The sequence below is a fragment of the Anopheles merus genome, chromosome 2R (assembly GCF_017562075.2).
Source record: "Anopheles merus strain MAF chromosome 2R, AmerM5.1, whole genome shotgun sequence".
NCBI classification, from domain to species: domain Eukaryota; kingdom Metazoa; phylum Arthropoda; class Insecta; order Diptera; family Culicidae; genus Anopheles; species Anopheles merus.
The window spans coordinates 38163059-38176134 of NC_054082.1; the positions used below are offsets into that span (position 1 = coordinate 38163059).

General features: G+C 42.5%; 1 protein-coding gene across 6 annotated transcripts in view; it reads right to left on the reverse strand.

The window, feature by feature from the left end:
• The window catches only part of LOC121603475 (oxysterol-binding protein-related protein 8), a 35880-nt gene extending 23038 nt beyond the window's left edge, over positions 1-12842 (reverse strand). For 3 of the 6 annotated variants that reach the window (XM_041932246.1, XM_041932244.1, XM_041932243.1), the window contains exons 1-2: positions 12661-12842; positions 9560-11096 (exon numbers count right to left, since the gene is read on the reverse strand). In XM_041932246.1, the coding sequence (XP_041788180.1) occupies positions 9560-9646 (87 nt within the window). In that variant the 5' untranslated portion in view covers positions 9647-11096; positions 12661-12842. Of the gene's footprint in view, positions 1-2991; positions 3100-9559; positions 11097-11883; positions 12018-12660 lie in introns of those variants that run through there. The other 3 variants (XM_041932251.1, XM_041932241.1, XM_041932242.1) reach the window with 2 other exon arrangements.
• Positions 12843-13076: the final 234 nt, after the last annotated feature.

Genomic DNA, 13076 nt, shown 5'->3' on the forward strand with positions numbered 1-13076 from the left:
CTCCACAGCTTTCCGCGTTATCATTGTTATTATTGTTATTATTACTATTATTGCTTCTTTTCATAAACCAACACACATTCTCCAGAACCTTTCCCCTACTTTTCCTCGCTGGCCGTAGTGGGCCGACTGCTGGAGCTGCCACGGGCATTGCGGTACAGTTACGAACAGCAGGTTTGCGCCTCCCTTTCATATGACGCAAACCGTGCCCCCGATGGTTATGCGTTTTTGTGTGTGTGTGTGTGTGTGTGTGTGTGTGTGTGTGTGTGTGTGTGTGTGTGTGTGTGTGTGTGTGTGTGTGTGTGTGTGTGTGTGTGTGTGTGTGTGTGTGTGTGTGTGTGTGTATTGCTATTTTGCGACCGCCTCGATGCGACCAAACGATGAAAAAATACAGCCCCGTTTGCGTTCCCTACAAGCGTACTATTCGCAAGCGAAGTGGGGAGAAAAGCTTAGACGTCAACGTCGTTCGTTGGTAATTTGGAAAAATGTTTATTCTATTACAACTGCGATGCAGGCGAGGGAACAACGTCCGCTCATAAAGAAGCATTTTTTTCAGCCATACTTTACGACATTGCGTTGACTTTAAATTTTATTTCACCGGGAAATACCAAATTGAACATCTGCATCTAAATAAAAGGAAGGTTTAAAGCACAGAAAATATCATCCACCATCAGTATAATTGATTGCGGTAAAAAAGTGGATAATCGTTTATAAGGTTTTTCTTGACAAGTCGGATAAATGTTTCATGGGATTACAAAAAAGCACAAGACACAACATCAAATACACACACACACTCAACGAAGAACTTAAAAGCAATACAAAAAAGTAATAATTTCAACACTACACACAGAAAACTCAAGCAAAAAGACTGCACACGACCGTAAGCCTCCAACCAACCCGTACCATTCCTTCCCATTTAAGACTTTTAAAAATGAAATTAAGAACATTTCCACGCCCGAATGAACACAAGCCGACGACGGGAAGTGGAATGAACGAGGGGGTCGCTGGGGATCGGGGGAAGCGTGGATGGATCATTTCACCATAATTAAACAGACCTTGCCACGTCTTTCGCACTTGCTGGGTTTCATCAGCAGCTCGCTTTGCTGCGATGGCTGCTGACTGCTCGTCGAGTTTTAAGTTTCTGTGTGGAACGGAACGCACCGGAGCGCACTTGCCACAAAAGGAAAGAATATAGAGGGAAAAAAAAACAGACAGGCAACCAAGAAAAACACAAAATAACATTAAAAGCTCTCGGGCTACGAGGGGTAGCAAACGCAAAACCACTTCCCGAGTGCCGTCCTCCACCATTTAGCATAATCGCGCGCTCTCGTGTGATCGCAACTTCAATCTCTGGCTCTTATTTTCATTATGCGCGGTTCTGGCAAGCTTGCCTGCCGATACTATCGGTGTAACGCAATTTACACTTTTACCGTACCGTGAAAAAAATGTTTAAATAGCCACACAATTGCTTTCACTGTTGAGTGCTCAAATTTAAGCATTTGCAGGGTCATGGAACAAGGAATGGAGCAGAATTATCGCTGTTTGAATTAATAATCCGAAACGAACAACATTCAATGTTTGTGTAATCGAAAAAACAACTCCTTATCAACGTCAAAATGCTTTCAAAAATGTCAAGTAACCCCGTTTTTAATTCAAGCTCATTCGGATAGAAATGTATGAAAGTAGAATTGCTCCTTTGAGTTTTAGCAATATGAAACCAAACATCAAATAAATTAACAAAACAACACGGCAAAACGATAATGGTGGCGTATTGACATCAGCCACAGTAAAGCAAAGGAGGGCCCCATTCACCACCCAAAAGCTTTTGTGCTTCCTTTCAAACATTTTATTGCTAGCACGAACAACCAATCGAGAACACACAATTTTCCATTACAAACCTCACACGTCCGGTCCTTTTCCAGCGTTCATCGATTGTAGTGCGCAAAAGCTAACAAAGCGAAAAACCCTCACGAACTTGCCATTCATTCTTTAGCCCACAAATTCATCCTCACACTTAACCTGCTTTTGCTCAGAAATAGTACGTCCATTCCTTTGGTGTGAATGAATCACACCAAAAATGTGTGTGATTGTGTCTGTGTCACAGCAAATAGGATTTTCTCAATTCAATCATCCAAAATAGCTTAGCGTTCAGATGTTTTGGGCCGGAAGTTACCATGGAATGCTTTGCTTTCTCAGCGAAGAAAAAACCTCCGTCGCCGTTTAAGATAATAAAATCTCTTTTGGCAACTTTTTCAAATCATGTTTCAATATTTTTACTATGACGCACACTGAATTATCTAGAAAAATAGTTGTTTTATTCGTCGTTTGAAAATGCCAATTTAAGTACATTAATAATAATAAAAGATAGTAAAATAAATATAACAAAAAACAATGTTTCAGAATATGATATTATTTTTGAATAAATCGACAAGGAACAAAAATAATATGAACATAAAGTTAATTCTTAAATAAAACCTCTAAAACGTTTGAAGAGTATTTACGATTTCATTAAGCAAATGAGCAAACTAGCATTGTAAAAATCCAAAATTTCTAAACGAATTAAAAAAAATACCGTCGTAAATGTACAGCACAACCATTATAAAAATATTTGTTCGATAAATTGAAAAAAAATCCACACACACACACACACACACACACCGCACACAAATACAGTACACATACACATAAATAACACAACAACAAAAACTTAGAAAATACTATAACCACAAAAAATCAAATCAGCCATAAATCCAGCACACCCACACCACAAACACAACATCGAGAAAAATGCAAAGATCAAGCAGCCAAAGTACAGGAAACATCAAATGACGGACGGGTAATGCCCCGAGCTGGTGGGTATTGATGGCGAAGGGACATAAAACTAAAGCTAGCGAGCGATCTAGAGTCAGTGTTAGTTACTGTTGTTTTTTGTGTGTGTGTGTATTCTGTTGTCTGTTAACTGGACAAGTGGGAAGGAAAAATCGTTCAATTCACCTGGCGAGGACGGTCCCGGGCTGGGACCGGCACTGTCGTTCGATGGAAGCTTGGGCAGAAGCATCTGCAGTGACGTTCGGCGGTTTTTCTTCTCCTCCGTCTTGACGTCTGTGGCCACGATAGGAACCCCCAACAGCCGGATCGTAGGTGTTGTGGGTGAGTGAATGTAAGTGTGTATGTGTGTGTGTATGTGCAACGATTAAACAAAACCGGAACACACCAGACACGCGACGAAGGGACGACGGCAACGCGCACAAAGTGCGAGATAGAGTGAAGAAAAGATAAAAAAGAAAACGAAACCAAACAGAAAGAAAGGATGATGAGTAAAGTATGTATAAATATATAAATATATGGTGCACGCACAAACACACACACATGTCCTACGTGATGTCGAGTAAATGGAGCACATCATGGAAGTAGTACCAAACTGCTAAAAATAAAATCCTAATCATTCGAAGATGAACACATTTATAAATAAAAGTATGAAGGTGCGGACAGAGAGGGAGGGCGAACAAACATCCAGCGGAGCAGATAATATTGTAGAGATGAACGCAACCTGTTTCTTCCATCTACGCAAACCCCGTCTAGTGTCACGTGTTGCGCAGATGGGAGTATTTTTTATAGAATCATTTTTTGCGGAATTTTTACAGCCTTTGCCGCTGAAGTCGCCTCTAAGGCTACGTGTCTAAGTCGTCTCTAAGGCTACGGGGTAGATGTCTATGACCAAACCATCACCCACCTATGTGCCCCATGTGGCTCGCGAAGAATTGCTGTATATAAATTAAACAAAATATGTTCTACACTATCTATAGCCTGCACTAATATTTTTACCATTTCACTTTCAGTAGAGAACATAGTAAATTTTTTGCAAATTTGAGATGAATTAGGGTACGCATTTCACAGGCTTTTTACATTATAGGTGGCGCGCGTTCAAATCCTCTATATAACTCCTCTAAAAATTTTTGTTGAGGAACTTGGAGATAGTGCCGATTTTCAAACTTGACGTTTCTTGGAACGAATTCGGTATTGATTTGGCATACACTATAATTCCCTTTTCACTTAAGTTGTAAACAAAAATTTTTATGAGAATCACCTGATAACGCGTGATGTTAATTGCTGATATACTCTGAAAGTGCGTCATGACATGCCGGAAGCGACATGCGAATTCTGGAGTTCAACGCGATACTCTGACTGACAAGCTGAGCTTAATACCTGCGCAAGTATAGTAATCTACACTCATGACTGAAACGAAGCTCAAATCAGCTCACGAACACAACTGAGATGATCAGGGGTGAAATGAGTTGAAACAAAACCATGTCAGCGTCACGATCTCTACTGTGAGGATCAGAGGTGAGACTCAAACAGTTGGGGGATCAATCACATGCTTGGTGGCATTTGTTTAGCACGCAACTCTTGGTCACTCACTTGGTCACGACATTTTCTGTCGGTGATAATCACGACATTCTGGGATAGTCATGTGACATAGACTTGGCCTGTGGTCCCAAGCAACAACATGAACATGTGTGCGACAGACTGACACAAAAGTGACTGACCAAGCGTTGGTTGCTAAAATGTCACCAATCATGTATTGTGCCCACCAACTGTTTCAGTATCACCTTTGATCATCACAATTGAGTACGTGACTCTGATGGTATGGGTTTTTGTTTCAGTCAGATTTTTTTATGACATTGACAGTGATTCCAATTGACAAGAATTCCTTAATTATTTTCCATTGACCGTATTGAAAGTCATCTCAGCAAGTGAAAACATTTAGGTTGAGAACAGGAAGTTGGAGTTACGCTAATGTCTTAGGAGCGCATCCATTAACTTTTCGAGAATTAACTTAACCCGAAAGAATCATAATTAAAGAAAAATACTAGTCATCTTTGTGGAATAAATTATTCTCTATTTGTAGTTGAAATTCATAACCAAATAATGCATTTAGGAAGCTGTACTTCATTCTAACCGTTTGGTTCTAACCGTACACACAAATTGCAATGAAAACAACTTCACATTCATTTGCTGTTTTTAATTAGCATATACCACTAACAATTTGGTAACAGAGATAATCCTAACGAAATAACCCATTTCGCGCAAGCTACTCATCTCACTGAAGCTAACGTAGGTTAACCTCCCTTTGCTAGGGTAGCAAACTCAGAATAGGGTTCTTTCAACAGAACCACCCGTGCGTCATCCCAATCGTCGTCACTAACAACAGGAAAACGGGCAGCACAATACGGGTTCAAGCCGTACCACTCGGGGCACTAATTAGTGTGTGTTGCCCCGTGTCATATCGCACTCCTCCCTACACCCCTCCCCTCATAACCAGACAGCGCAGCACATTGTAGTTTGCATGGGGCAAAGGACTAGAGAGATAAAAAGGGGGACGCGTGTCATATCCTTTTGCTCGTTTGTAACCCTAAGGCGAAGTACCAGCAAGATAATACCGAGCCACCCACCTTTTTTTTTACTAATCATCAGTCACAAACGAGATGCTGTATGGTAGCGTTTCGCACCCGTTACCTGGAAGACGTTAGCTGTAAAATGGGAAGATTTGAAACAGCACACAAAACAGTTTGAATTCATGAATAATAAACCTTAACAAGTAACAAAAACACAGCATCAAAACCAGCAATGAGCTGTGGTTTGTCACCATTGTGTGTACATCTGCAATGGTTGCACTGGTGCAAAACGTGAGAAACGGTCACGATGGCACGTTCCCGGGTGCAATAAATAAGTACTGACACACACTGGTTGTTAGATGACGGTGGCTTGTTGCAACTATAGCGAAGGCGCCAGGGTCGTTCCAGTTCGAGCAGTAAAGCATTTCACAGTAATACTAATAGTGAGCCCAGCCCATGTGCATTGCATCATTCGAAGGTGAAGTTGATTACGCTTTTTTGAGCAGAAAAACATTTCAGCCTAAGCTTGGGGGGTCACGTCATTTAACAAACATGAGTTACAACTCTCTAACTACACAGGCTATTTGTGTGTATTTCCCAAAAAGGAAAATTTATTTGAAGTAAGTGAAAAAGTTTTCTTTTCATTGGTATGTTCCAAAATTCCTAAAAAGCAAAGCCCATGCTTCAAGCAGCAAATTCCCCTGCCGTATGAATTCGCAAGGGGTTTTTCCCTCTAGATGACTTTTATTGATTGTTTTAGCAAACAAATCCTTGCGTGTGGTGAGTAATTTCACATTCCCTTGCACCATTTCTCCTATCGCAATCAAAATCATCTCGTCGGTTCTGCTGGAATTGCACCGTGTCCCAAAGCCCAGCGCGAGGCAAGAAACAGTAATAAATTGCAACATCGGCTCGCTCGTGTGCACGAGAACGGCGGCAAATGTGCGCGCGAGTGATTTACAATATCACTCCCTCCCCCACAACACAAACCATCACATACAGGGCGGCGAAATCGATCAAACTCACAATGCCGTCTCCGGTGTCACGGACACGTGTTTCCTGCGCCAGACGCTGGGCCTGGTGAAAAGTCCCACTGCCGGCACACTGGCACTGGAAGTGTCAGAATCAGGATACGGCACGGAAAGCTGGCCCAACATTCCACTACACAGCTGAAGTCACCGGGTCTGCGTTCTGCTCCTAGCAGTTGTTCAAGCGTTGGAAAGTAATACGAATTGGTGGTGGGTATGAGTGGAATGGGAAAAAGCAGCACACAACGACACAACCGCAACCAACACAAACAAATCCAAACGCTAGCACAACCGCACGACGGCGCCAAAGTGTCACGACGGTGGACAGTGCAAAATTGTCTGCTGACACGCGATTGAACTTTTACTCCCTCTGTCTATCGTTCTTTATTTTTCTCCCTCTCTCTCTCTCTTGCTACGGAGCGTGTGGTGGCCTTCCGGTCGAAGCCATTGCTCGATCGTTGCAAATTGTGCCCTCCTTACGTCAGGGCGCTGCTGCCGGTAAGTAATGTTCGATGGATGAGTTGTTTTTTTCTCATTTTGTGCTTAAACCCTCTGTTCATAAGTAATATATCCTACAAATTTCCAACGGCAGCAGTGTAGAGTGGGAAGATGGATCATTTAACCTCTGGGCGGGGAAATGGAACCGTTTCACGCGATTGCATTTTGTGCCTAATGATTTGTCGTTAGTGGTCGCGCCACCATTCAACTTATCACAACCGAAATAAAGGTTCCATTTTTGGAGGTTCAAGATGAAAATTACACAAGAAGGAGGTACTTCTTCTTTAATGAAATCAAGAGGCAAGTTAATGTCAAGTTAAAAGTTAATGGCAAGTTAAAAGACAATGTTAATGTCCTGTCCAACCTTAACTGTCCAACGGTGTAGTTAACACCGTTTTGAGTCCATGATCCATTAATAAGTTTGTTTTGTTGACTTTTGATATGTGAATGAGGAAAAACACTTTCCCCCTTTTGTGTTCGTGAACTTTAAACATTTGAAACTACTTTACAATGTACAATTTGTATAAATACATTTAAACAAATCTTAAATGTTTGTTAAATTAAATACATTCTACAGGATCTGTATTTGTACAAAATTATGAACAAAAATATTCCAAAAAACGATATCATTAAGGCAATAAGTAATAGTAACAAATCATTATTGTTCCTGTCATGTCATCTTTCAAAAACTCTTCTATCGAGTATGCACTCTAGTTGTACAACTATTGTGTTCTACATGTCAATCAAAGATCTGGTCACATTTATGTGTGTACATTTACCTTTGTTCTTATCTTATCACAAATGATTCAAAATGTCAAGTACCGTTTCAGTTTGATTGGAGCCTTAATATTTGCCATGATAGACTCATAAACAATGCCACCCTTATTTAAAAGATAGTCGTGAATTTAAACTATTCATGATTTAAAAAAACGTCCTACGCAATCTGGTCACACGTGTGTTACATGAAATTTTCAGTTCATCTCACAGGTTGAGGTCTCCAATAAATTAAAGTTTATTTTCAGGTAAATGTATCTCATGCCTCTACCCTAGCTAAATAAATGTCTTCCAATAGCGTATATTTCTCTACATATTGTACAATTTTCAAGCGGAAGTTGCATACTTCAAAGCAATACAGAGCCAATTCTATGGAATGAAATTAAGCTGTACCTCCGTACATACATATTGTGGTGCAGACAATTTGATTTCAAACGAATTTGCTGGTGGTTTTGTAGTGCACCACACGGGGTACTATTTATTAATATTATAACAGTGCTATGCTAGTGCTAGTGCTATTCTAACAGCTTATAATTTGAAATGTTGTCTTAATTTCGTTATTGATTGAGAGAACAAAACTAAAGATAGAAAGGCTTTTTATACAAATAAATAGTATAATTCCGTATGTTAAATGTATAAGAGCCTAGGGTTATAAATTTAGTGCGATTTAGTTGCCATTCCTATCATTTGACACAAAAATTACCACAAATCCAACATTCAATTTTACGTTTTTAATTGTAACTTAAAGACTGCTTATGTTAGGGTAATCTTTTAAAAAGTATTCGATTATTCCATAATTTTTATTGGTTTGTCTATTTTAATGGTTGTTTTTCCGAGCACCGTTTTATGACATTAAACTATAAAGTATGTAAACTGTTTCCGCTTGGGATTCCTTTTCGATTTCCTGTCCAGTCGGCTGCCAGACACTCTATACGTTAGATGTTATGTTTCACAACAAATGTACGTTGATGTTATTTTAGCTTTTCAGATATTTTAACAAACATCGACATCCGAAGCTATTGAATCGTGTCTAGAATGTCTTCCGTTTTTGTAGACCAAAATGAATTTGCTGTTCATCCAATAGCTTAGAAAACACAACGGAATTTTTGGTGCAAAATGAGCCATACTTTTAGAGCTTATGAAATTTGCATTTTCCAGCTATTTATAGTTCTTACACAACAGATTAGCTAAAACAACTGCTGCAAATTGTTCAAGGATGTAAGATAAAATGTAACATTTTACATACAGTAAAAATAGAACAAATTTGAATAAGGACAAACAATACATTGGTTTGTACACATTTTTCCCCATCCCAGGAGTAAAATCTACTGTTGAAATACTAAACAAAATCGGGTACGAGGAATAAAATGAAAAGAATAACTTTTTTTTTGTTTGGAGGAACGGTCCAAAACGGCCATATTGCTTGAAAAGAACAACTTAAATTGTTCACACATTTGCATAACCTGTATGTTACGGGACACGCCAGGCTAAAGCAAGTGTGACCGAGGAAACGAAAAATCGATTTGTACGCAGCGGAAACCAGACCCTCTCGCACCCAGCTCAAGCGATGGTAAGGAATCGAAAATTGGACACACACACACAAACAAATGGGAACAGTTCAAACCGTAAGCGCCAAAACGAAAGGGAAAACAAAGGGGAAACGAATCCAGAAAGGGAGGAAAATAAACGGAAAAGCTGATAGGCTAATGCAGCGGAAAAGTCTAGCCAACACAGACGTGCGTCGTCTGCTCGTTTCACTCCAAAGCCAATGCGAAAAACAAAGCAAAAACCAAAACAGCAAACGGAGAGAAGAAAAACAGAAGAGAAAAGAAAACCAAAAATAGTCGGGATCATGCGGCAACTTACCGAGAAATTTGCCACCCGAGTTGGGCGGTGTGGACGCCTGGTGCGAGCTGCCGAAGGCGGGCGCCGAATCTGGCCGCGTGCCGGCATTGATCGGCGTGGACACGGCACTGACGGAAGCGGACGGTCCGTGGCTGCTGCTGGCACTCATCGTGTCCGTGCACTGGTACAAGCAGGAACGAGGGCACGATGGGGACGAGCGGTCGGTGGACAGTGTCGGTTTAATTCGGCAACAAATTCACTTCCGGAGGAAGAACAGTGAGAAAGGGATGCTGCTGCTGCTGCTGCTGCTGTTGCTGCCGGGACCGTACGGCAATGCAGCGTTGATGCGCACGTACTTTCGTGTTTATATGTGTGTAGGTGAGTATGTGCGGTTGAATATATCACGATTCACTGGATACGATAACGATATTTATTGATCGCACTTTTGCTCTACTTTTTGGACGACAACCTTTGCCCCACCTCCTCTTTCTTTCTTTCTCTTTTCACTCTATCTCTTTATTACCAGTGTACTGGGACGTACATTACACGAGACAATTTCGTTCACTTTCATTTAGCACACACGCACAAAACAATCCACAAACACACACACACACGCAATGCCAGGAAAGCACGGTGACACGCGGTCGTAAGGGGGCAAGCTGACACGGTCAAAAACACGCCTGACGATGCTGGCAGACACACAGACACACACAACGGGGCTGGCAGCACACTACTTCACCTTTCGAATGATATTTGCACAATGGATAAAATATGCTCTTGTGGCACAAACGGTGCGGCGGCTCGGTACCGAATGGTCCAACCAGAAACCGAACGCAGACTCCTCGGTCTGCTAGAGATAACTAGAGCGCCGCGTCGTGGCGTCGCGGTGCGTGTACGCGAAATGTACAACACTGAGAGTGTGTGACAGAGAGAGAGTATACACACACGGAGCGAGAGTTTGTGTACAACAACACGCTGTGCGGATGATGTAATCTCTCGCGCGTAGCGTAGGGTGGTAGACGAGATCCCCGCGAATGCACTATACTACACCCTCAGCACACAGACACAAACACACACACACACACACATACGGACTCTGGCCCTGGCCTGCTTCGTTTATCACCACTGCATCCTTGCCTTTGCTGCTGCTCAGGTGTGCAACACACGGCTAACAGAGAGTAGTTGAGTGATAATGCGCTACGGTGCAGATCACAGATTGAGATTACTGTTGAATCAGTACACACAAAAAACGTAACTGCATCCTTCCTCGCCCCACACACACGATAACTCTTGTAATAAAGCGCGATTTTAATAACGTTTCGTTTGAGACCGTATGGAGCTAAATGAGGAATTTCCGTGTTATGCTTACACTGTATTCGTACGAATTTGGACGGTGCACTGTACAAAGAATCGTATATTACACACATAAACAACAGCACTACACATACAAACACACACACACGCACGTCCGTGTGACGAGATTGCTTTTTAAAGACGACGAAATTGAGATACACGTTGTGATGAGATTCAACTGACTGCCGTGGTTGGAGGGGATGTTCTGAAAGTGGATGTGGAAAAGAAAAAAACAGAGAAAAGAAATTTTATTCTGATTGCTCAAAAGCAAGAACATCAAAAAACAATTGGCAAGAAACAATACAGGGTTTTCCAGGAGTTCGCACAGCTGTGGGACACATTACTAATTCTTTCTTTCGTGAAATGAACATGATGTAAAAGGAGTTGAACTCTATAGCACACTTGTTGGACAAATCCAATAGGAATTTCCACCGAGCCTGTTCAAAAAGGGTGCCATCAAGTCCAATTTCCAGCATATGAAGCTCACTTCCAACAGGAAAGAGTCACGGAAGGAAAACCCTGTAAAGCAAAGGATAGCAACGGAAGCACGGGCGTCACTGAAAGCGTGACACCGACCACCGATCAAAATGAGCGAAATTGGTTCCGATTATCTCAATTCGCTGCCACCGTCACCGCCTTTGCTTGCGCAAGGTTCTGGCGGAATCTTCGCGCAAGAATAACAACCCCCTTTCCCGGTACCCTTTTGGGGGTGCGCGCGTGCTGCGCGGAAGACGATGGGAGGCGGACGGTGGGAAGACTAATTTAGTGACACCCTGCTGACGGGCTTCTGTGCAAGTGTGCGTCTGGGTAGCGTATTTATATTCCGCCTCGCTCCTGTGTGCTCCTCCCCCGTGCTGAGCACCTTCTGCACACTTGTGTTTGGATTATGAACGAAATAACCCTAATTGGATTATCGTATGTGTGTGTGCGTCGGTCTGTGGGTTTTCCTTCCGTTCTTCTATTAGTAGCTTTCACTGCCGGTGTTTCTTTACCTGTCGATGCGTTGGAAAATTCAACCACCACCACCACCACCAAGCAGGCGTAACAAGCGCACTTGTTCTACCCCAGCCGAAGCACACGACTTCACCAAGCGTTCCAACTCAGCGACTACTGAGATGGGAAAGATCCAACCGCCCCGTGAATTCCCTTTTTCTGAGGTAAAGATGAGGATTACAACTCCCCTCCCCTTTCCAACTATCTCCGTTCGTGTCATTTACCACATCGCGATGTGCGGGTTTTCAATCCGATTTTCCGCAAATCTCGCCCGAATTTTCCGATCGTGTCGATTCGGTTCTCTCGCGAGTTTCGTGCTGCTCTCACGCTCCTTCTTTCGGCGTGTGAGAATCACCTTCCCATCCCAAACAACAAATGTTCAGCAATGTTGAGGAGCCCCTCGGGGGAGGTGAGGTGGTGGATTTTCAGGACAACGCCGTAACTGCTACCCTCCCACACCCGACACCCACTTTTGCCACCTGAAATACGTTGTTTGGGGAAGGAGCTGTGAGTTTACAACCGCACTAACACCACACAACAGACACACACGCACAGACATTGTGAATCTCCCATTCAAGTGTGCTGACATACGATCCGGAACGTTCCCTGTTGCAATTAACTGCAATATGCTTTTGTACGACTTGTAAACCCGTGCTCAACCTTCTTTTCGCCTTTCCGGACGGGGCCCATAACACACTCACTGCTCGCAACACAACCCCATTGATATCATCATACGACGGACGGGTAAGCAAAGAGAGGCTGTTATTCTTATTTACCTTTTAATTATCCGGTACCGATCCGCGCGTTGCTTGTGTGCAGCACTTGTTACTATCGCGGGCACACTTTTCACCAAGAATGTGAGACCGACAACACACACAACAGCGCAGCACCGCTTCCGAGAAACACAGCCCACACCGTCGCCAACAGAAACTGCCTTCGTGTTGGTTGACGTGCTGACGGTTATTGAATGGGCGTATAAAGGGAAGGGAGTTGCAAATTGCGTGAATGAGCCTTGGGCGGGGGAGGTGGGGGGAGAGGGTGAAAACAAAGCAAACTCCGGACATTTGTGGTGACGTTTGCCCGCATGAATATTTTTAAGTGATTATTTTTATGAAAGGTTTTTTAGTTATTTTTAGTGCATATTGATTGATCGGAGAGAATTCTAACATCAACTGCAATTTTTAGGTTTATA